At 34.0% G+C, this 26,143-nt stretch overlaps 2 protein-coding genes across 3 annotated transcripts; one reads left to right on the top strand and one right to left on the bottom strand.

Annotated features, from left to right (window-relative positions):
* Positions 1-1,293: 1,293 nt before the first annotated feature.
* LOC110605928 (14-3-3-like protein) lies at positions 1,294-3,328 on the top strand. 2 transcript variants are annotated; one of them, XM_021744614.2, is made up of 4 exons: positions 1,297-1,944; positions 2,305-2,427; positions 2,831-2,947; positions 3,038-3,328. In XM_021744614.2, exons 1-4 carry the CDS (start codon positions 1,459-1,461, stop codon positions 3,092-3,094), a joined length of 783 nt encoding a protein of 260 aa, XP_021600306.2. In that variant the 5' UTR covers positions 1,297-1,458; the 3' UTR covers positions 3,095-3,328. The 2 variants fall into 2 exon arrangements, with proteins under 2 accessions (XP_043809558.1, XP_021600306.2); XM_043953623.1 differs by having other exon boundaries at positions 1,294-1,944; positions 2,831-3,328.
* A 6,944-nt stretch (positions 3,329-10,272) lies between these two features.
* On the bottom strand, positions 10,273-13,729 carry LOC110606908 (VQ motif-containing protein 9-like). Its single transcript, XM_043953394.1, has 2 exons — positions 12,318-13,729; positions 10,273-10,870 (listed from the first exon to the last, which is right to left on the bottom strand). Exon 1 carries the CDS (start codon positions 13,329-13,331, stop codon positions 12,351-12,353), a length of 981 nt encoding a protein of 326 aa, XP_043809329.1. The 5' UTR covers positions 13,332-13,729; the 3' UTR covers positions 10,273-10,870; positions 12,318-12,350.
* Positions 13,730-26,143: the final 12,414 nt, after the last annotated feature.

Raw genomic sequence — 26,143 nt, 5'->3', positions numbered from 1 at the left:
CCGTTTATAATTAAATTGTAAGAAGTAATAATTAATTTATTGACCTTAACTGATATATGCATATACAAGTATTTAAATTTTTTTCAAATGAAAATTAAAAATTAAAGGATAAAATTTGACAGCTCTCAAATTTATTTAAATGTATTTACTATCCGATTAGATTTATAAATACAATTTAAATACTTATTTGACATGTTAATGGTAATTTTTAGACGAAACTTTGAGCAAATTCAATTCTTAGGAGGAAAAAGTTATCCCATTATTATTTTTATAAAAAAATGAAAATTAATCATGGAATCTCTATTGTGTTTTTGCTAATTAACCTTCCATTTTATAAAATAATAGTAAAAACTATATTTATATGAGATTGGCATTTAGTTTTGTTGGAATCAAATGTCCTGTTTGATTGCTTATTTATTTTTAAGACGGCCAATAACACAACAGCCAACAATGCATCTTCATCCCTAAGAAAAACCACTTTATTTCATAATTAAATGCTAATGAAGTCAATAACAATATCTAAGCCCCACGATTATCATGCATTTGGTAGTGTACAAAATTTGACAATCTCAAATCAAGTCAAAATTAATCATAGGGCCTCTGATTACAGCAGATAAAATTGCTGAAATCTAGAAGATGGACTGAATTTTCTTCTATACAAATTTGTTATAAAGCATATAGCCGTAGTAATAATTACTACTTATATCTCACAATATCTACCATTTAAAATGTATTTATTTAAAAAAATTTATAACAATTTATTTAAAATACCTTTTAGATCATATTTTTCACATATTAATATTAAATAACTTAAAAAATTTGTATATATATAAATAAAATTAATATTATTTTAAAATTTTCAAAATAATAAATAATTTAAAATTAAAAAAATTAAAATAATAATTATTGTAAAACGGATATAATATTATATATATAATGGAAGCTTCTTTTTTTTTTCTTAGGGGGAGGAAAATAGAGTTTAATGGTATAGAAATAATGAGCCCAGTAAAGTGCCAAAGGCCCATTTCAGCTCATCAAAATTCAAACCATCCAATCTTAGTATTATATATTAGAGGAATTTAAGAAAAAAAAAAAAGAAAAAAGAAAAGGCCTTTTTCACTCTTTAGCTGAACCAAAGTATGAAAGCCCGTGTCGTGTGTATGCCAGCTAGTCTTTTACCCGCCAGCTAAACAGTATCCCCACCCGGGTTTTCGCTTTTTATAATCCAACGGTCCAAATTCCATCTTGCCAAAATCACTCCATCTTCCCCAACGCAATCATCGCGGCCCCCCTTCGTTCCCCCCACTAGCCCCCAAAATTAGCCCTCCATTCTTCCTCAAAAATAACTCCACTCCTTCCTCGTCTCTCTCTCTCTCCATTTCAAAAACCAGATCTACATCTCCCTCTTTCTCTTGCTCTTCTCTTCTTCTTCTTCTTCTTCCTCCTTTTCTTTCAACAATGGCGGCAGCACCTTCTGCTCGTGAGGAGAGCGTCTACATGGCCAAGCTCGCTGAGCAGGCCGAGCGCTATGAGGAGATGGTCGAGTTTATGGAGAAGGTATCAGCCTCCGTCGACAGCGAGGAGCTTACTGTCGAGGAGCGGAACCTTCTCTCCGTTGCCTACAAGAACGTCATCGGAGCTCGACGAGCTTCCTGGCGTATTATTTCCTCCATCGAGCAGAAGGAGGAGAGCCGTGGCAACGAGGACCACGTTTCCACGATCCGGGACTACAGAGGTAAGATCGAGTCTGAGCTCTCCTCGATCTGTGATGGGATCTTGAAGTTGCTTGACACGAGGTTGATTCCCTCTGCATCTTCCGGGGATTCTAAGGTGTTTTACTTGAAGATGAAGGGAGATTACCATAGGTATCTAGCCGAGTTCAAGACTGGAGCCGAGAGAAAGGAGGCTGCTGAGAGTACCCTCACTGCTTACAAATCTGCTCAGGTTCGTTCTTTCATCTTAATATGCTTAGCTATGTCATTTCGTGATTCGGATTCAGATTTTTTAGTTTCCTCAACTTTCTCTTCGGATTAGTCAGATTAGTAGTTATGACATTATATCTTGCGAGTAGTTTGCGGTTTAGGGTTGCTTCTTGGTTTGCATTTAGCTTGTATGTTTTAGGCATTTCGTTTTCCATTTGGGTTGGCTCTAGAGCATATCGATGGTTCGGGTTCTAGGTAATTATTATTACAGGAATAGTGTTGGTGCTGAACTAGAACTGTGTTTGCACTGCATTGACTAATTCGGATTAGGTGGAATATTTTGTCATTTTCTTTCAATTTATCATGGATTTCTTTCTTTCAGGATATTGCAAATGCAGAGCTTGCTCCAACTCACCCAATCCGTTTAGGGCTTGCTTTGAACTTCTCAGTGTTTTACTATGAAATTCTTAATTCTCCTGATCGTGCTTGCAATCTGGCTAAACAGGTTTGTGAACTGGATTGTGATCTTCAATATGTATCTTGCGTTTATGCTCGTATCCTAAGTAGTGGTGGACCTGTTTGGCGTAAGCTTTGAATTAATCTACAATTGTCACTTTTTTGTGTAGAAAACGTCGATTGAAAAGGCAAGTTTCTTTTTTAGAATCTTATGCCCTATGCTTTCATCACTTCCACGTTGAAAATAGTAGTATTACTTTGCTTCTTGGATTTTTCACTAGATTTAGGACATGACCCTTTTTGCAATTCCAAAATCAATAGTACTTGATTGATCTTCGTGATTTGGATTTTCACGGTGGCTAAATAATTTTATGCTATTTATGTGGAGTTACAGTTTGCTTATCATGGTATGCCCCCGTTCCCCATTTCTTTTTCCCCTCGAATTTTACCAGGCTTTTGATGAGGCAATTGCTGAGTTGGATACTCTGGGAGAGGAGTCATACAAGGATAGCACGTTGATCATGCAACTTCTCCGTGACAATCTCACTTTGTGGACTTCCGACATGCAGGTAAGGGGCATACTTTTTGTTCTGTCTATGTTTAACTACATTTTTGTTTCGATTAATTATTTCTTAACATTTTTTTTAAAAAAAATCCAGGATGATGGAGCCGATGAGATTAAAGAAGCATCTAAACCCACCGATGAACAGCAGTGATAATGCTTCCGTGCAAATTAGGATTGAACCCCGCTATATGTTTTTTATTAGTAGAAGGTGCTTGTTGCTAATTTGCTTGATGTTCTGAGATTTAGGTATTCTTGTATTGGTGATGGATTGTGGACGCACCAAGCTTCTTTTTCCCCCCATTTGTGTTTTAATTTGTCATATCAAATTGTCTTTGAATCCTTATTTTCTCGATCCTATTGAAGCTTATATGCGTTCAGCGTTAAATTTTTTATTTCTGCCTTACACTTGGGGTTTTTTGAACGATTAGATTTCTGTTGAGGATGCACCGATCAGAACCATTCTAGCTCCTTATCATTTATTTTCAGTTGTTCAAAATGCTACTCTTGAGCTTTGCCTTGATTGTTTGGCTGGGAATGGAAACGGAAGAGGTAGCTGGCTTGGTATCTTTCATTATATATATATATTTTATCCGGTCAAGATGTAAAGATTCATCGGATTAAATTGGAAATATAAGCATAAGACGAGGAAAATATGCTATCAAAAGTCCAGGCCAATTAAGTTTGCAACTGAGATGCTCAAGGCCTACATTTCAAATCCTAGCATTAGGAAATTTGGCAATGAGGTTGTCTCTGCCTAGCTCGCCGTTGACGGCATCTTCAGTCATAGAAGTACGTCTAATCAAGCAGAAATGGGGGAGGTTGATCTTCCTGTCCATCGATGACCCAAAAAAAAATTCTTCCTGTCCATAATTCAATTTCAAACAAAACCACAAAAATCTCCAAACAAATCTACCCTTTATTGCCTCAGAATTTGCCGGTTCTAGAACTTAGTGACAAACGACAATAATCTTTTGAGAGGTAGCGTCTAGCGGAGCTTTCATACAGGAGAGGGATGTGGAATTTGAACAGTGAGTATTCTTATATAAACAAACATATATAATGTTTTTGAAAGGCGGCAAAGCATTTTCAAGTGGCCTGCCTTATGGTTTTGATTTTAACAGGTCCTGGGTTCAAGATCCATAGAAAAGAGTTCTTTCATTTCAAGATCCGTTGCATAGATGCTAGTAAGGACTAAGGAGGCGGTGGCGTTTATAATGCGACATTGGCTGCAATACTGTGATTTTGAATGTTAATTGGATCACAATGATTGCGTCAAAACAAAAAAATCAAACATATTTACGTTTCAATGTTAATTCGGTGCACAATGAGGAGTCCTTGTCACCTTGGTAAAAAAAATACACGGGGAATGACATGCGTATTGAATTGCTTTTTAGCAGTGCATAATTGAGCTTTTGCCGACTGCCATACCTTACTGCTTTGAGAATGACGTATGATCTGCTTGATTAATAACGAAATATTGATTGCTGAAGTGGAACTTCTTGTGGAAATTTCTGCTTGGTTTGGGTAAATTTTGATTGGGCCCTTTTTTGTTGCAACCATTTAAAGCGACTGAGATGCTGCAACAAGTGATGTGACACTGTCTCCCTTATTTACTGCATCTGATCTGCCGGTGGCCGTCGCTACATTTAGAGATGAAATTGGGTTATCTGCAAAACAAAATCAAATTGTTGAATTTGGAATCAAGCGCTTTGCCAATGCTTCCAATGCTGGTACATGTTTATGTAAAGAGATTTTAAAACTATCATGTTCTATTGTGATTGCGCATTTACACAACATATATATCCTTAAATTTGATGAATTCGATTCATTATATATTAAAAGATATTAAAATAAATTAATAATAGACGGGTCCTATACATCTTGGTATGGCTGAACCCACGCTAAAAAAATCATGCCTTAACTCTATTAGAACTCAATATATGGGCCTACTTTACATGTAAGCCTAGATCTTACTTTGACAAGTTGGGTTGGGCTCAACACTACACGTGGGAGGCCTGACTTGATTAACTTGCTGGATCCGTAGAGTAATAAATCTCGTAAAGGCCGAAATCGTGTCTACACGGTGCTAAATAGAATTAAATGGCCGCCTGACAATGTGAAAGGACGCAGTATATCAGTATATACAGTCAAGCGTGACTATGACGGAAGGTACGAGCGTAAGACGGAAGGTACGAGAGCAAGATGGCGGTTACACGTCATTAGAGAAAAAAAAAAGGAATAAAAGAAAGCAGAGGGGAGGGATTGACCAAATTTACAAAAATACACTTTGAGCCTATCCTTTAATGGATCTCAAGCATCAATTGGTGTCGTCTGTGGGAAATCAAACAAGATCATTTCATTATTGGAGTTCTCATTCTCATTTTACCCATTGAGATCCACATGACCAATCACAATGAAAACCATACTGGAAACACTCCAAGCGACCTGAGCTCAACTCAGGAAGGACTACAATTCTTATTCTCTAGCCCGACTGTCCTGGTAAACCAGCCACTCATGCTGCTTAACCCCTCACCAACCTCAGCAGGGACTATACCTCGAACTACCTTATTTGACCAAGAATTGCAAAGCATACTTCAGTTACAGAACACGGCCCACTAGCTAGGCCAGATGTTACAACAAAGAGGGTTTAGTACCCCGTTGAGAATACCACCTATAGTCGAAGGACTCAATGCCAATGAGTCCTAACCCACATTAAATTATCAAACCCCTCAACAGAATAGTAGGAGGACAGACGACAGGGACGAAAAAGTCAGCTGGAGAAACGAGCCAATAGCCCAAGCTAGGAGTAGGACAGTGAGGGAGCTTATCGAAATGATGGAGTTGAGAGTTACTTTTTCGACCCAGCAGAAAGGTCGGAAAGTGAAGAGCTAGAAAGACACTACCGCCTAGAGAAAAGGCCCAGAAGGGAGAACGTAGATGTAGATCAAAAGTTAGAAAGGTTGAAAGAGCAATTACTGACAGAGTTGGGAGTACGAGACAACAGTAGTCCCCTGTTGCCAATCTCATCACCGTTTGTGAGACGAGTTCAACAAGAAACCATTCCAAAGAAGTTCATGATGTCAACTATGGCAGCATATGACAGGATGGGAAACCTCCGAGAGTATGTCTTGAACTATAAGACATTCATGGAGTTGTAAACCCACTCGGATGCCTTGATGTATAATGTCTTTCCTACCACCTTGACAGGACTAGCTTGGGCATGGTTTAATAGCTTAGAGGCAGAAAGCATTAAGAACTTCATAGACCTGGCAAGTGTATTCATTAGCATATTCATCACCGGAGTTCCTGCAGAAAGAAAGACGAGCTACTTAGAGACTGTTTGGTAGAGGAGGAATGAATCTCTGAGGGAGTACGTCGCCAAGTTCAACTTTAAGGCTTTGTAGATACTCGAGCTGGATGAAGGGAGAGCAGTGGAAGCCATGCAAAAGGGCACAACCTCCTCGGAATTCTTTGGATTATTGTGCAGAAAACTACCCACTTCCCTATCGGAGCTGATGAAAAGGGTAGAAAAATACATAAGGTAGGATGACGTCTTGATGACCAGCCGATTTTCCAAGGACGATAGAGATAGAGGAAGGTTTGGGGAGGACAAGAGACAAGACAAGTCGGAGAGGAGACAGGCTCAAGGACTGAGGCATTAAACTATTAGGAAACTCATAGATTAGTGCAACCCAAAACACATAGTGAAAAAATAAAAATCTCTGGTTTCCTTCACAGGATCCGAGTGCTTCGTTTATTTCGAAAAGAAGGATAAGAGACTAACCTGTTAGACTCAACGAGAAGATACTATTCCGGACTGATGGTGTTGCTTTTTCAACGAACACCCTCAATGGTATCCACACGAATGTCTTTTATTCTTCTAGAGTGCTAGCTCTCTCAAGATGAATAAACTATGTGCTCCACAATCTGCAACTTGAAACGATCTCTCTAAAAACGTTACTCCCACCGCGAAAGAAGATGTTTTTATTCATTTTTTAGTCTTTTGTTTTCCCACACTTCTTTTCGTAAAAGAATTGTGTTCACAATCAACTATCACAAACTCGCAGATACTCAAATATCTTACGTGATAGTTTGTTTTGATAATGAAAATCGAAAAATTTTTATCTGTAACAGTTACAAATAAACTGCAGATCTTTTAAATATTATTATCTTATAATAATAACTAATAATAATAATAATAACATCTTTATTATTATTAATTATATTAATGGGTTAAAGCATATCAACAATGTTCTTTTGTGTGTGATCCAATAGACTTAATTGGCAATAGGCCCAGTCTCATAAGGCCCATAAATCATAAGCGGCCTTTAGTAAGACATTATGACTACCCAACTAATATGAGGATCGATAGTCCGATAAAACCTAATAAATAGAATATGTATTAATTTTTTTATCACACGATATCTAGTTTGAACATAAGTCATGGTCAATGTCAAATTTATAATGTTCAAACTTAATTTCTAAGTAGACTGATAAAATCAAATGATACTGATCACACTATCAATTCATTTGAGTACGGCCATGCATTTCTCAGTCTTACTTATCGAGGGGTCCAGAAGATATTTCTCTCAGAGAGATGGACAAATTCTATCTTGATTGTTCAATATCCTTTACATAATTTTTATTATGATCAATCATAACCTTTATGATTGTCCGATTAAAGACAATATTTGGTTATATCAAAATATAACGGTCCTTATATTAGAAATTATGACAATTTCAAGTCAAAAGATTAAGATATGACTACTTTAAAATTCACTTATGACAATAACTCATGTAATGATCTCAATGCGGGTCCATCTAATACTTTATTTTCTAACAAGTATTTATGATTATTGAATTATATCAACATATACATAATCATCTCATCTCATGATTATCGATCAATAACCATACTAATTATATTTTATTATTATCAATATAATAGTAAATAATCAGGAATGTTAATCATTATTATATAACAGGTAAACAAATAATAATAATAATAAATTTTTTTTATTAATAATCAAAATGACATATAAGAAGGTTCAAGTTAATGATTAAAAAATAGGAAATGAAAAAGAATAAACAAAAACAGAGGGGAGGGATGAACCAAATTTATAAAAATACATTTTGTGTTTACCCTTTACTAGATCAGATCATAAATTATTTTATTTTTTTATTAAAAAATCAATTTATTTATATTTTAAATGTATTTTATGCCTAGTGAATTAAATTTAAATAAATATTCCTTTTATATATATATATATATAGAGAGTGATAGTATATAAATGACAAACATAGAAATTATTATAATATATTAATTTTTAATAATTAATTAAATATAAGTATCGAATTAATACAATTGTATTTTGGACTGATGCTAAATAAATTTTAAATTGCTCCAATTTTAAATTATTATCGATGCCAAATACATTATATTTTTTAATTGGTTCAATTATAAATAGTTATTTTGTTAATATAAAACTTAATTCATGTAATATTAACTTTTTATTGATCCATAAGAAATAACTATAAGTCCATTTTCATAGAATGATGAATAAACCGTCTAAATTATAAGATACGAAAGTGCAAAAGCAAAACAAAGTCTGCTGGATTCGTTAAGAATTTTAAACAAGGATCCTATACCGTTTGTAAAGACGTCTGCTCCCTTTATTATTATTTTTTTAAAACCCAAGTCTTCTCCCTATTGCTCTTCAAGTAAATTCCCCTCAAATAAATTGAAAGGAATATCTTCTTCTTGTTTTACATTTTCAGCTTCAATGGCGAAATGTAAGGAGGGAATTTTTCTTCTGACATCAATATGAAGAAAACCTTTCATTTTTTTTTTCGTATTAGAGAGATTTCATTAAGCAAATTTTCAAATTGTTGCCTAAACTAATTTAATAATTGTGACTTGGTTCAAATTAGTCTAAAAATCAAAATTTCTTGTTGGTAAGTTTAATTTCCTAATTCTTAAACTGAAACTTTTAATTTCTCAGATAGCTTTAAAATTAAGATTTTTTTTAAAAAAAAAAAAAAATTAACCTGAACTGAATTGAACCTTTTACACTAATAGGGATAACAGGTTAAAATAAACCGAAAAAGAACATTCTAATTAATATAAGCAAACTTACTAAAAGTCAAATAAATTTTAATATAATATAATATCATTTTTTAATTTTAAAATATCAAAAATTTACTAATATAAAATTTTTAAAATATATAGAGATATAATAAATAATTTAAAATTATAAAATAAAATTTTATTATTAAAAAAATTTATTAAATGAGAAAGTATTTGATCCTTAAACAAAATTAATTAGAGAAAAAAAGAATTAAACTTATTTAATTGAGCGCTTTTTCTTTTCTAGATCAACCGTTCAGTTAACCTATTATAGGGAGGGATAGAAGCCATTAGATTAAATATGAAGCACTCGTGTATAGTTTGAAAGAGTGACATAGTTAACTTTTATTGCAATTTCCATAACAGACTAGTAAGAAACATGTGATGTGAGATATAATCTTTGCCTGGTTTTCCAAACGAATGATAGAAAAAGGAGCCATTGGCTTCTGCATAAACCTTGTTCCACATTTGAAACTAAATCCCAAATTTCTGCCTTCAAATTTATCCCCAAATTATTTCAACAGCAACTATCATATTTATTAGTTTCAGAGGTTGATTTTGAGACAAAAATATTCCCAATACATAAATGCTAGTCCATTGAACTTGTTGACCATAATTGACTTGGCATTAAGGCTTAATTATTGTTATAGTACGTTTATTCAACTTAAAGCATCCTATATCAAATCAACATTCCATGTGACCATTCCTTACCAAGTATATTCAGGCCTCCCTCCCTCCTTGGTCCCTATAATCTACACTTTTGACTCACAAAGCTCAAACCTAAGAAAGAAGGGCTAAATGGGAGTTCAGCATGCAAAAAAAATCTAAAAAAGAGATACTGACATTCTTCAAACTCCTACATCATCAGAACGTGACCAGACTACACATAAAATATGACATTCGTGATCTAATTGCATGTATGATAATTAAAAGAATCTTTAAACAAGTACTCTTGTGTATGCTTGTATAAAACATGAACCACCTTGATCATCAATTAATTTCATAAAACAAATTGCCAGCTATAATGATATTCTAGTGCCTATAGAATGATCTCACCATTTCAACAAATCTGAGAAAGTAGCATTTACATAACAACCAATAATATAAACAGCTGGTAATTTCACAATATTCCATTATCATATGTGTTGGACAATGGAATAATATGCAACAAAAATCAGTTTTCTCGTTGTTCCCACTTTAAGTGCATAAAGGTATTATCCGACAGCTGCAATTTTGGGTGTGCTATAAATCTCATACAAGAGTAGCCCTTGAACAAGTTTCTTTTCCCTTAATTCATCTTTCTTAATATTAACATCAACAGTACACTGAAATGTAATAACAGAAAAAAGAAATCTATAAACCTATTGCAGTTTATTCGCCTAAAAGTTTGCGCTGGATCTTCATAAATACTCCTATGCAGCAAACATGATCCTTAATTCTTTGACTTGCATATTCTAGCAGCAATCATTCATTCTCAAATATTTCACTCTCTTTTTCTGCAGAATAGGTGTAGGAAAACAAAAATATGGCTCAAGTAAACCATCTACGGAACAGCAGAAAAATTTCACCTCCAATCCTTCTCCGTATTGCCCATGAAAACATGAAGGTTGCACTTCCTTCCTTACTGTTAGAAGGAGCCAGTATATTTGCCTTTACCAGCCTAACAGACCACCCAACTGCTTATCACCCCCCAAAAACTGAGGGAGGAAAACAGTGGATAAAGTAAGGAGGAGAAAGAGACAGTTCTTTTAAGTTGTAAACCAGTGTAGTCAGCACACAGCCAGATTAGAAATTAGATACCTACAATGAAATAGTTAAGAAGGAATATGAACATGGAAACCAAGTATCAAAATCTTGTTGAGTAATTAGCACTCAACAATCAAGTAGTAAATCAAATGCTTCTCCCTCTCTCCCTCTCTTGCCTTTTCTTCTAAAAAAAAACTTCATATTTTGTGTTTATGCTTCTAAAGTCTAGGTCACTCAGATACCATAAGCATCCAATCAAAAGAATCAATCGTTATTTGGGGAAAATGACTGAACCAAAGTGATAGATTCTTGTGACAAGGCTAAGCATGCTTCAAGAATACCCCATAATGTCCTATTGAAATGTCATCTCAAACTCATATGTAGCAAAGCTCAAAAAGGAGTAATCCACTTAGCAACACGCTCAAAGGGTCATGGAAGTGCATATCTACCATATCTCAACAAGAATTTGTCATAGCATCATGTCCTGCAATCATTTTCTGATTCCACAAGGGATTTCTGGTAGTAAATCAATTTAAAAGATCTAATTATTTCAAATGAATGGCACTTCCCATAAACTCAGAATAAACTACAGTGCTTATATTTATTTGAAAAGCAACTCTACTTCTGAGGTAAATACATGTTTGCTTTACGCTCAAGAAGAGTGAAACACATTAAGGTTCTCTTTTGCACTATGGTTGAAACTATTGGGGAAAAAAAAACTTCCTTAAATATATTAATTGGGAGAGCATTAAAAATTGATTTAAAATTAAATTTGATATGTTTTAGTCACAACGCCAAAACAACAAAACTTGTTCCCATCATTTTTTTCCAACTTAGATGCTTTTTCAGAGAAAAAGCCTTTTTGGTCCTTGGGACTCGATACCAAATGGGCCCTAGTTACCATCTCAAAAGTTATATGAATCATGAAAAAACACCATAGATACAAAATAGAACTATTCAAGTAAAGGGCAGCGAAATACTTCCCAGCAGCAATAATCCATTTGGACTAATAACATTTTAGAAGGCATACACACTGCTTAACATGTCAAGTGCCACCAATTACCCAACAAAATTTCCCAAAGAATACATGATTGTGCTGGATCCTGAATTAGTAATATAAACACAAACAGAAATGAACTAGAGACTACAGAAACATTGTAATCAAGATTAACTAAATAACAGCTTCATAGTTCTATTTCAAAAAAAAAAAAAAAACAGCATCATTGTTCAATTACAATCAATAACTTGTAACCATCTGCCCCAAAATATCCCAAAAAAAGCACACAGAGAAAGGGGAAAAAACAAATATAAGGTTTTCCTGTAACACCTGTTTTGATTTCCATTTACAAAATACAAACATCTAAATAACCAGTGTCAGACGCTTGTCCAGTCCAACCAATGGCAATGAAATTATCCCCCCCAACTATATACAAAAGATATGCATTAATACCCTAAACATCCTAGCCCTAAACGACAACGTTGTGTAAAACAGAAAACTTACCTCAACAAGGAGGAGGAGAAGAAGATGAAACTGTCAAAGAGCTCTCCATCTTGGGCTAGGCACAGGCAATGTCGGCGATAGCGGAAACGAAGACGGTGAGAGCAAGGGGTACGACGATCGTGGCGAGTTCAAGCACCCAAAAGGCAGCGGTGATGTTGGTAACTGGAATTGCGGTTGTGACACTATCATACCTGATGTCGGCGACGATAAAATCCCCTGCTGCAGCGGGGCGAATGGTTGGTTATTCTGTTGAAGTGGCGGAGGTTGTGGTAGATTGTTCCAACGTGGAGAAAACAGTGACCCTAGCGGCGAGAATCCTGAGAACTGCTTATTAGAATCACCCGCAGAGATCGAGTTCTGAAGGTAACGCATATAAGCAGAAACTGGAGACTCCGCCGCCGCATGGACAGCTGGAAACGGCGGTAACGGTGAGAGAGGAGCCGATGGGCGTTGGATGAAAGTGTTGGTCGCTGCAGAGGTAGGCATAGGAGGGTTTATGGAAGCGTTAAGAGGTGGCGGAGGCACTTGAGGAGGAGGCATAGAGCTGTTTACCAGGGGAGGCGGGCGGTTGCCAACGTGAGCCAGTGGAGGCGGTCGTATACGCTGCAATCGGGAACTTTGAGGCTTCGGTGGGTGAATAGGGGGAGGCGTGGAGAACCTCTCGTGGGCGGGAGATCCGGTGAGTTTCTGGACCACATCCCTGAAATCATTCTTGTTGATATTATACACCGGCGGCTGATGCTGCTGCGCCTGCTGATTGTGCGGCTGCGATTGCGATTGCGAATGCGAATGCGGTTGAGAAGTAATATTGGCATCAGAATTGTTAATAAAGTTGTGATTATCAATAGGAGGTAGTGGCGGCTGCTTCTTGGTGATGATGGGTTTGGAGATCTTATGGGATAGCTTATTGAGGTTTTTGAGGTACTGATCTCTGCTGCTACTAATGGTGTTGTTACTGCTGCTGCTACCACTGGTGATGATAGAATCACCAGAGGATTGACAGCCTTTATCCATTGCAAAAACCAAACACCCTCCCCCCCCTCTCTCTGTTTCTCTGCGTCTACGGATCTACTAAATAAGCATCTACATGTGGGCAAAACGGCAGAGGTGTCTGTGTTTGTGGGGAGACATAGTCTTCTTCATTGGTCTGTGATTGTGGGGAAGGCGAGTACGGCCGCAAACACAAAATAAAAACCAATATTTTAGAGAGTAATGAAGCTTTAGTCTGAAACTGAAAGCTCTGCCACTACTTATTACAGAGATGTGGAAAAGCAAAAGAAGGAATTTGAAAGCGTTTCTGTGTATGGTTTTGATTTTTCTTTGGTTTGGGGCTTAAAAGAAGAGAAAGGACAATTACCTAAAAGCAGCCACGCAGCTCTCTCTCTCTTTCCCAGTAATTGAATCTTATCTTTTATGCTTATCTTCCTATCCCTGCTGTTCTTGTCACAGAGTTCAAGTACTGGTGTGTGTTTTGCGTCAGATTATTTTTTTATATTTTTTTATTTAAGTCTTCTGGTCAAAGTAACCCATTAATGCTTCCATCAGATACTGTATTGGCTCTTTACTCTTTTTTATATACTCGCATTAAAATTCTTTTTTAAAAAAAAAACAAAATTTCCAATCGAATGGTCTATATTACATTTCATATTCTAGTCAAACTTCTTGACTCATCCTATGGCTCTAAGTGATCCTGCTTTTTCTTTTAATTTACCTCTCTAAACAAGAACATGATGGAATAATTAAGGGGAAGCATAATTCAACAAAGAGATGAGATTATTTGAGGACTGAAATTTGAATTGTATGATTCCATCATATTAGAGTTAATTCTCTCCTTAAAATGATTACACTTGCCATTGCCCAATAATCACATTTCTCTTTGAAATTTTTTTTCTTTAATGGTCAAACTTCCGTTAAGCTTGTGCTTGTTTCTCCCTTCAATTATCATGCAAATGGGTATTTACTATAAATTTTAATCTCGTCCACTAATTATATAAATTTTTTAATAAACCAAAAAATTCTCTTTTAATTTTATTACAATTATATTTTATATTTTTTATTAATTAAAATTATTTTAATTATATTTTATTATTTTTATTTTTTATCGATTAAATTTTATTTTTTTAATATCTGATGAAATTAATTAAAAATTTATAAAATTATTAAGTTATTTCTTTACTATTAAATATATTTAAAAATTATTATTTATATTATTATTTAATTTTTATAATAATTTTATAATAATAATTTATGTTGATCTTAATTTTTTTATTAAAATCATTATTAACCTATTTTTTTAAAATTTATATGATATATTTACTATTTAATATTATTTTTGAAATTATCATTAAAAAATAATTTTATTAAATATATTAGTTATAAAAACATTAAAAATTAATTTAAAATAATATTTAATATGATTTAATTTAAAAATATTCAAATAATAAAATAAATTTTTAGTATGCATTAAACTATTCTTTTTAACTCTCAAATATAATACTAATTCACCATTTTTTTTAAATTATATTAATATTTAGAATGAATTTTAAAAAAATTAATAATATATAGATTAAATATTTGATTATCTAATTTTATTTGGTTAAGTGACTAAAATAATATGTAATTTATCTGAAATTATAATTTAATTTTTATCTTTTTATATCTATAAAAATTATTAATAAAATAAATAATTACTAAAAAAACTCTATACTTCTAATTTTATTACAATTCTATTATAATTTTTTTAATGGATAATATAAATTTTTAAATTATTATTAATTTTATCATGAAATTTATTGATGTGGTATTAACGGTATGAGTGATAGCAATTTCATTAAGTTTTAACCGTATAAGTAATGCAAAATATAATTAAAATAATTTTAAAAAAATTATAAAATATAATTATAACAAAATCAAAACTATAAGTTTTTTTGTCATTAACTCTAAATAAAAAGATTCATATTTGGTGGTGTTTTTGGGTGACTAATTAAATTGTAAAGTATTACTAATAAAGGGGCATAAATTCTCATGAGTCACTATTTTAGTCAACAAATTTGTAAATGCCTTTTTAGCCTAACCAACCAGTTTCTTGCCCGTTAATCACACTTTTCTCATAACAAACAAGTTGCACCAGAAAAGAAAAGCATCATACAATAATAATGTGGGGCACTTTTGAATTTTAACACAGCCTATTCCCCCATTTCCAGGGCAACAAGGGAAGCTTTTGCAAGTCCCGGTGTTCTTCCATCAAAAGCATTTTACCACTTGCCATGCCATTGGTAGCAGCAGCAGAAGCATTGCCTCTTCCAATTTTGAGGCCATCCCAAAATCTATCTATAGAAGTTTCTTCCTCATGTCACTTGTTTAAAGCAAAAGAGAATTGAAAAAGGTATAACATATTAGATTGAAGAAACTGGTTCTATGATTTGAGATATTGACTACGCTCAATTGGTGAAAAAGATTCATGTTCAAGAGCCAAGTTTTCTCTGGTGAAAGCAATTACCTGATTGGCATGTAGTGCAAATTCTACTGAAATTGCCAATACTTTATGACTTTTGTTGTTGATATGTATAAATTAATAATTTATTGTAAAGATAGCAACATCAAGTTCTGTTTGTCTGTTGGAAGGAGAATGATGCCAAACCATGAAAAGACAGAAAAAAAGAAAAGAGACCCCATTCTTTTTGAATATTCTATGAAACTGATCTCGTGAAGTGTTTTGATTTCTTTTGTTTATCTTTGACTGCTTCTTGTGGTTCCGCCCGGATGTAAAAACAATAAGGTGAGATAGGAAGCCAATCTCTTCACGGGTCATTAATTTCTTGGATTAAGTGGGCTTTTCAATGGGCCGTAGGACTCCGAGGTACAAGCAGTCAATCGTAAGCTTATATATATATATATAATATTAAATATATTATAATCAATAAATTCAAATTAAAATCATAATAATTTTAATAAAATTTTTTGATAATATATAAATTCATATATAGCTGTTTACAAATAATATAAAATTTTAAAAAATAAGTCTAATATCAAAGAATAAATTGATGTACTGTAACATAAATCTGAATTTAAGTTCTTTCAGAAGTCTCCAAAAACTAGTCTTTTGGAATCTCATAAGCCAATCATGACTAGTGTATCATGACCGACTTATTTTTTTTGTTAACAAATTCTTTAAAATTCACAGCGCAGGCATTTTGTTTGTCTTCGTCGTAGGAGAGGATATTAACATCTTGGGATTTACCACTATTTTAATAATATATTTATTGAAAATTTCAAGGGCTGTGACCAAATCCATACATATAATATACATATATTAGTCGTTTGTTTATTTCTGATCATTAGACAATTGAAAAGCATCTATCACATACAGTGAATAATGCAGAGCTAGCCACCTTGAGAAGCAACCAGACGAACTAAATATCAAATTCAGCAAGTTAGCCACCTTGATGATTTTAAAGATTGACACGCTTATTGTAACCTCTATGCTTCGATGGACCAGCTGATTTCAGCAAAATTTTTTTTTTGTATATGCAGAACGGTAGACTCGAACCCGCATCCAATCTTGATTTGAGCAACATTTGCCCTTCTGGCAACCTCAAGTCGCATAGCAGCATACCAGATTCATTAGTAGTTAATCTCATGTATCGCCATGAGTAATCTGTATTAGACATAAAACTAATGCGGAACTAGTGGCTTTGTTTAGCAAAATTATTTGTGAAAAAAGAATTTAAATGAATTTTATACAATTATGTGTGATTTCTTTTCTTTTAAATGGACCTTTTAAGTTAAGTTCCTATGTTCTTCAATTCTAGACACCAACTTGGGACATCAGCCTAGTTACATTACATCTGTAGGAGCATTATGCAAGCAAAATCGTGTTGGCTGCAGGGCAGAGATGGTGTGGAGGAGATCGTCAATTCGCATATGGCAGGACCGATGGTTATCGCCACTGTTGGGGGAAATGGTTTGGTCTCCTGTTAAAGAGTTATATGAGCATGCTGCTGTATTATCTATATGCTCACAGACAATGAAGTTTTGGTCAGGTCCGTATTCTTTGCTTTTGAAGCTGAACAGATCCTTCAGCTGCCTTTCAGTAGTAACACTGGCAAGTGGACAAAGTATACTGGAAAGGTACAAAAAAAATGGCCCGTTGGCAGTGAGGAGTGCTTAACTCTGGCTGCATGCTCGTCCTTCACCATCTTCAGAGAGTTCTTCATCTGACAGCCAACTGGAATTCATTAGAAGTAAGGCAGCAACGGCTACAACGCTTGTGGGAAACTTAGATTTTGCCCTTGCGGAGTTACATGCTTTACTGTTTAGGCTTTGCATAACTGTGGAGGCAGGATTCCAGCGTCTAGAAATAGAGAGCGATTCACGGTCCGCCATTTCTTAAAGGTGTGTATAGGTTTGTTTTGATTTTGAATGGAATCAAATGGAAAAAATAAAAAATCTAAAAAACTAATTTTTTATAAACTGAAAGGAATTGGTAAATGAATCAAACAAAGCTGAACCGAATTATTTTAATCATATTTAGTTTGATTAATCGTTTTCAACAATTTATTGCTGATCAAGTCTCTCAAACCAAAGTAAATCTCAACACAAGGAAGATTAAAATAATATGAAAACACAAATTATATAAATATCTCATGAAATCACCCAAACGATGACAAGTAACAAACCCAAATAGCCACAAATTTGTAAAATCAAATCCGCACCGTCAAAAAAAAAAGTCTTAACCCATCAATTCACAAATCTCATAAAAAGTAACAACCAATCAAATTATCAATTATCAATTTACAATAAACCTAATGTACTCAAAATAAGCACAAAGAAGTAGAAGACAATCCGAGTTTCTAATCTGCAATCGAATGGTACCATCAAGCATGCAAGGCGTACGTCTAGTGCTGTGAGATTGAAGAAGCAATGCATCCGCAGCCATGATAGATCGAGAGAGAATGGGAACCATGTAGGTGCACATAACGAAGAAGAATACTGTACAAAAGCGGAAGGAGAGGGAGGTGGGTCGAATGTTGTGACTTAGTTTGCCATGGAGGACGGATGAGCTTGGGTGGAGTATCTATAGAAGAAGAGGAGAAGGAGAAGGAGGAGGAGGGAGGCAAGGTCAGCTGCAGTTACAGAAGAAGTAGAAGAGGAAAGGATGTGAGCTACTATGAGTCTATGAGGCAGAGGAGAGCTGCAAGAGTTTAGGTAATACATGCATAGAGCATAGCAGTGTTCGGTATTCTTTCATACTCAAATAACTACAGAACAGAATTAATTTAGAAATTCAGATTTAATTTTATATTTTTTTTATTTGATTCGATTTTAATTTTTTTAAAAAATTATTATTTTCGGTTAAATTTAAATTTGGTTAAAAAGATAAAAACCGGAATCAAATCGGTTAGTTATCAATGTTTTGTGGTTTTGATAATACAAGTATATTAATTTTTATGTATAGTTGAAATATTTTAATTAAATTATAAAATATTTAAAATAAAATATAAAAAATAAAAGTCAATGAAAAAATCAATTCAATGATTTATTCTGTTCAATTCATCAAATCAAATTAAATTAAACTGATTCGATTTATTCTGTTTGATTCAATTTTAATAAATATTTAAATTTTGATTTTTAATTTATTCGATTTAGTTGGAAACTACCGCTACATACATATATATTTAAGGTTCAAATGCAATATTTTGATCAAAATTTGAGTAAAAAAATCAATTTTTTTATAAAATTTGAAATAAAACTAATTAACTAAAAATTGAATTAAATCAGTTCATTTAAATAATTTGATTAAAACTCATTAGTGATGTTGCTCAAACTAAATTGATGACGTGGCCGAAATAGAATTGTGCTGTGATTGGTTAATTCTACAAGAAAGAGAACGTGAGCTGGTGAGTACCCATGAAAGCCACTCTAACGCTCAAGTTAATAAGGTGAAGAAAGATAAGTATAATGTTTAGAACTCAAGAGTAGTCGTGTGAGAGAATCGCGTACCTTTATCTCTATGATCGTTTTCCTTTTATACTCTATGATCGTTTCTCTTTTATATTCTAAGAAGGTGGGGATAAATATAATATTTTCTGATAATTCAACAATGATGTGGCCGACTCATTGGTAAAGGATCTTCATCGGCTAATTGATCGGAAATCCCGTGATCGCAAGTGTAAAGAGAATATGTTGGATTGTAAATGTTAATAGTAACTTTCTTATGGAGCCTCGCCCTGAAGTTGAGAGTGCGAATCTGTCCGACTTGAGACCGATCTAAAGCGCCTGGGTCTTTTTTTTCTCTCAGTTATGGACATCATGGTCATCCAGGCCTTCCTTTCTATAGGTGGGACCGCATATTGGTTTATCAGATACTTGCCACGTGGGTTTGTCTTATGGTGATAGCTCATTGACTACTTTGGGCAATTATTGTGTAATATCAGAGATCCTCCCGTTGGTCTTCGATTCTTTAGATTCGAATGTGACAATTATTTTCACGATCTAGGGCACGTGACTTGTTTATCCATACTGAGCGCACGATGTCCTTACTTTCTTCTCAATTGCCTTGCCGACCAATCAGGCCCAAAATCTTGTTTGGCGAAAATTGATCCAAGTGATATAGTAATGCTTTGACGAGTTTCTGGGCTCTAACCAGCCCTAGGAATTATTTGGGCATTCTCTAGTCTTAACAAGCTTTCGAGCATTATTCAGCCCTATCCAGCTTTCAGACATTCTCTAGTCATGACGAGCTTCTGGGCATTTTCAATCCCTATCAAGCTTCTAGGCATTTTCAATCCCGTCGTACTTTTAAGCCTTGACGAGCTTCCGGGTATTCTCTAGCCCTTGTGAGCTTCTTGGTCTTTTCCATCCCTAACGGGCTTTCGTGCGTTTTCTAACCCTGACGAACTTTCGAGCATTCTCTAACCTTTATGAGCTTCCGTGCATTTTCTAACCCTTGTGGCCTGACATCAAATGCCTTATAAACTTCTTGTGAAATGGGACTAACACCCGATTGGTCGGCTTGGCATATAGTCGCCTTACGACCAGGCATCAAATGTCTTAAAAACTTTTGGGACTAATCATTCAGTTGGTCGGCCTGACCTATACCCACCTTGCGGCTTCGATTAAATGCCTTGGAAATTTTTTGTGAAGCAGAGCTAACACTTAGTCTGTTGCCCTGGTGTATTTCTGCCTTGAGGCCAAGCATGAAACCTTAGAAACATCTTGTGGAGCGAGGCTAACATCCGATCGATCAGCTTGGCATATTTCCGCCTTAAGGCGAGGCATGAAATGCCTTCATTAGTTGAATCGATGCTCGGTCTTTTGGCCTAGTGAAATCCGCCTTGTGATTTAGCATGAGTGTCTCGATTAGTGGGACTGGTGTCTGGTCTTCTGACCTGATGAAACCCATCTTGTGGCTTGGTTTAGCGGGACTAACGCCCAGTCTTTTGACCTGATGGATTTTCAATTTATGACATTGTTTAGTGGGACTAACATTCAGTCTTCTAGCCTGATGGATTCTTAACTTATGGCCTAGAAGCTTTTTTTTATATAGGTCCGACGCCTAGTCTTCTTGCCTGACGGATTCACGACTTATGGCCTAGAAGCTTTTGTTTATATGGGTTCTATGCCTGGTTTTTTATGCATGCTCTTTAAACTTTTTGAAGAAGGCAACCCCATCGGTCCTTATTACTGAATCACAACACATAAAAGAAAAAGACATCGTTAATTGTTATTGATAAAATTTTCTCAAATTTCAAATATTCTATGACTCAGCCATTTAACTTGCCCAGCTTATAAGACCTTGGGTGAATAACCTTCAAGACCTTAAATAGTCCATTTTAATTTTCGCCTAGCTTACCAGATTGTCGTTATACCTCCTATGATTTGCTTATTTTCCCTGATTATCTCCAGGTCCTTGTGCAATTACATAATAATCCCCACAGGTTTCTTGTCAGGGGTGGTCTCACGAGTTGTTACCTCGGTTCAAATATCCTTTCTTTCCTACCCTTTTTGGCGAATTTCCAGAGTATGTTGTCTATTATTAACATCTCGATTTCATCTTTCAATTGTCTGCACTCCTCTGTCATATGCCTGTAGTCTTTGTGGAAACGACAGTACTTGACCCTGTCTCGCTTTTTGGCTCTCTTTGGATTGAGCTTGGTAGGCCACTTGACCTCCTTTTTGTTCTTTCTAGTCTACATTAGAATACGTGTTTGTGAGTCTTTCAATAGAGTATGATCCTTATACTTACTTTGATCATCCCTCATTTGGGAGATGGGGTAGCTTTTGTGGTCTCCTTCATATCCTCGCCCCTCTGACTTTCGGTTTTGCTTTTGACTCGTCCTTTTATCCTCTCTTAATGTTTGGACCTCGTCATCCAGCCTGATCTATTTATGGACTTTGTCCATTAGTTGTTGGTACATAGCAGCTAGTTTTTTATTAGGGATTCCATGAACTTGGCGATGTGTGTCCGTTTCTTCAATGCTTCACATGCTATCTCATGATTTAATTCTTCTATCTGTATTACTTCTACATTGAAACGTGAGATAAAGCCCTCTTATTGGCAGATCTTCTACAAGTCAGACGAGAGCTTTTTTGGAGGTATACAAATAATAAACTTAAATTTAAATAATACAGCGAATTGTGTGAAGTTATGAATTAAACCAGGGATCAAATGTTGATACCGTTTCTAAACCAAACCTGTGAGTATTGATGGAAATACTCAGCACAACATGAAGTTATTGATATCCTGAAGCGGCATGGTCATCCTAATGATCGCCAAGTGACTATTGGGATCTGCTGTTCCATCATATTTGTCCAAGTTAGGCAGCTTGAACTTGGTTGAGAATGTTTCCGCTAAGATTTTCTCTGAAATGGGTGAGGCACCATCCAGGACAAAGTCCTCCTCTTGTTCATTCTGGTACCTTTGAACAACTATACCAATTTTCAGTCTACACCTTTCGGAGCATCGTCTAATTCTTTTTCTAATTCAGCCTTCCCTTTGGACTGTTTCTCAATCGCTTTTGTTCGAGTCTTCAAGGTGTCAATGGAGGCTTTCTCCCTTCCCTTGGGAGCCGTGATTGACGCCTTCCCCTGAGCCTTGTACTGCTCGAGAGTAGCCTGTAACTTTTGGATGTATTGGATCATTTGCTCGTTGTTTAGGTTATTGAGATCTGCTTCATTGACCATTGATGGCGTGTTTTATTCACTGTCAGGGGTGGAAGAAATGATGGCGCCCTCATTAGTAGCAACCTTGATAGCAGCTCGTGAACTACCGGCCATTTCGAGAAAGAGCAAAGAGAGATTTCTTTCTAGGAGAAAAGGAATAAGAGACCGGATTTAATCCAAATAAATAGAAAAGATTCAATGGAGTCTCCCAACAGTGGAACAAAATGATGTTGCTGAAACCAAATTAATGATGTGGCCGAAATAGAGTTGTGCTATGATTGGTTTATGTAGCAAGAAAGAGAATGTGAGGTGGTGAGTGCTCATGGCAGCCACTCTGACGCTCAAGTTATTAAGATGAAGAAAGGCGAGCATAATATTTAGAACTCAAGACTAGTTGTGTGAGAGAACTACGTACTTTTGCCTCTGTGATCGTTTCCATTTTATACTGTAAGAAGGTGGGGATAAATATAGTATTTCCTGATAATCCAACAATGATGTGGCCGGCTCATTGATAAGGGATCTTCACTGGCTAATTGATCGAAAATTTCGTGATCACAGGTGTAAAGGGAATTTGCTAAATTGTAGCTGTTAACGGTAACTTCCTTATAGAGTCTCGCCCTGAAATTGAGAGGGCAAGTCTGTTCGACATGAGGCGGACCTGAAACGTCTGGATCTTCTTTTCTCTCAGTTCCGGGTACCATGGTCGTCCGGACCTTCCTTTCTACAAGTGGGATCGCGCATTGATTTATAAGATCCTTGCTACGTGGTCCTATCTTATGGTGATAGCTCACTGCTTACTTTGGGTGATTGTTGTATAACATTAATTAGTATTCTCCTTACCATTTTTATCTTGTGTAAGGACATACAAGTTTCATCTTTCTACTCTGAGTCTGTTGAAGAGATTCTTTGATGTGGCATATTTTAGCTTTTGTTACTTTTCCTTGCATTTTAAGAGAACCTAATGGTTGAGCTCACTTGGTTGCAAAGGAGGACTTTGTTGCTGTAAATAGATACTTTATTTGGTTGGAGAAGAATCTCCATAGTTGCTTAGCTTTGCCATCTCTAAAACTTTCTATCCGCTTCTGTTTAAGTTCTTTTGTTTGAATCAGGTTTTCACATAAGTTTTTATTTTGGAATCACTGTGTTTAGGCTTTCTTGCTTGTTTGTTATTCCCTCTATGCTTGATGTGAATTTCTTTTTCCATGGATAGTCAAAATGGAGGTGAAGGGTTGTAACAAGGGATGTGGCGATTTGAAGCTTCCAAATCTCCTTCAATTTGGGTAAATCTTGTTTAGAGCTAACTTTTTTATCAGAATGGACCTTTTATTGTATGGACTGGATTTTATTTGAGCTTTTAGTAAAGTTGTACTTGAATTTGTTAAGCTTATACTGAGATATTTGTATCTCTTTTCTATCCTGCAATAATATATTACTATCTTTATACTATAATTTTTGTTTATTTTATTTTTTATATATATTAAAAAATACAATTTTTTTATTAATTTTTTAATTATATTCATCTTAAATGTATTAAATTTTATTAAATATTAAAAAATATTTTGAGAAATTTTTAAAAATAAAATAAAATAAAATAGAATTATAATAGTTAATTTATATATTACTATAATCTAAAAAATAACAATAATTTTGAGACAAAAAAAAAAAGAAAGATGGATAAAAATTTTAGAACGTATGAAATATATTTAAAAAAAAAAAGAAAATATACCTATCCTAAAAATGAAAGGATGAAAGAAAAAAAAATCACACAACAAAGGAAATTTTACAAGTGGATGTAAGAAGCAAGAAAATGTTCATATTGTTAACCATTAAGAAGCTATACTAATTTTAGGATATCTTTTTTAACATTGTACTTGTATGGTATGCAAATGAATTTTTAGTAAGAATTTATTTTTTAAAAAAATAAAAAAATTTTAAATTAAAAAAAATTGTATTCTTCTATTTCTTAAAAAAAAAATCAATTAAATTGAATTTCTATAAAATCATTGATTCTAAATGGAGGGTGTAAGAGTATATGAGTGGATTTTTTTTTTCCTTTTCCATTTGCAAGCTGCATTATAAAGGCAAATTACCATCTACGGAATTTTTTTTTTTTTTTTTAAAAAGCTTCATTCATCCTATAGATTTCTCTATTTTTCATTGGTTTTAAATTATAGATATTTTTTTAAATAGTAAGTTTTTAAAAAACTTATTAATATGCACTAAAAAAAGTAAAATCTATTAATTTTATGATTAATTTAATATATGTTATTTGATTTATAATGAAATAATATGACCAAAAGGATATTAGAAAAATATATAATTTTTTAGTTTTAATTAAATTAATTATATTTTTTAATTTATCTAAAATGAAATTAAACTTATTTTTGTGAGATGAATTAAGTAAATTGTTAAAGAAAATAAAGTATCCAATGTTTACTTGAGTTTTAAACTATTTATTATAAAAAAAATTATAGAAATTAAATAATAATGTTCTAAATAAAATATTTAAAGTGATTTACAACTAGTACTCACACATTTAGTTTGGTGAAATGTGCATTTGAGTAAATTTGAGATGTCTCATATTCTATTCTTTCAATCTCCAATTTTTCATTAAAAAAAATGTTGATTTACAACCGGTTTCAATGAAACCTAATCAGTCCATATCTTAAATTAATCGTAAATTTATTCTTTTTTTTTTATCTGATCTTATTAGCGTGAAGTGATGTGTGTTTTATCATTTATGTGTGGTAAGGGTTAAGTTTAAGAGATGTGGAGGAGGATTTTGAGGGCAACACCAAAGTTTGGACTTTAGATGTAAAAAATATTAGGTCCATTGATGGGAAATTTGTCTTTATGTATATTAAAATTTGCTAGTCACATCTATAAGCTTAAGCTATGGTTATTGTCTTAGATCTCTGTAATTATAAAGACATTTTTTTATTACAAAAGAACAATGCCCAGTGTCCAGGCGATAGGTTATTGGGCGTTCAAGGAACAAGATAAAAAAATATATTTTAAAAGAAATTAAAATTATGTATCATTTTATAAGAATATATTTAAATTTTGTTCTTATAAAATAAATTATTTCGAACATAATCTTAGTTAGAATATAATTTATAACATGAATATTGTAAATAATGCTAATAGATTTAAGTTCATTAATATTCAAGTTATTTTTAGGGTTTAAACGTTTTGAGTTGGCAATCCATTCAAAGTTCATTTTATTAAAAAAGAAATTCGGAGATAAACAAGATAACGGGAAGACGTGGTGTTGCGTCCCGTCGGCACTATTGGTGCAACGGACAACTTATGCCTAAGAAAATTGCGGCACCATTGGCGCAACGGGACAACTTGCGCCTAATAAAATTGTTTGTTTGCATTTAACTTTGTTTCATTTTTTTGTTTCTAGAAAAAAGAAAAGGAACGCCGCCACCTCTTCAATGTGCACGAGTACAATTACCTGATGAAAAAAATGTGCACAAATATAGAACATATAAGCTAATAGAGTTAGAGAATTACGTGTGAAATTATGCCCAATGAAATCATGGCTCCCTCAAATCAAAATTATTTATCAATAAATTTCAAATTTCTCCGTTTTCGAAGTGGATTTTCTCTGTTTGCTTTTTTCCTGAGCACAATACGTAAAATGGTAGAATAGAATT

This window comes from Manihot esculenta, chromosome 18 (genome assembly GCF_001659605.2).
Source record: "Manihot esculenta cultivar AM560-2 chromosome 18, M.esculenta_v8, whole genome shotgun sequence".
NCBI classification, from domain to species: Eukaryota; Viridiplantae; Streptophyta; class Magnoliopsida; order Malpighiales; family Euphorbiaceae; genus Manihot; species Manihot esculenta.
The sequence above is the reverse complement of the archived record's forward strand: the minus strand, read 5'-3'. Positions and strand labels throughout refer to the sequence as shown.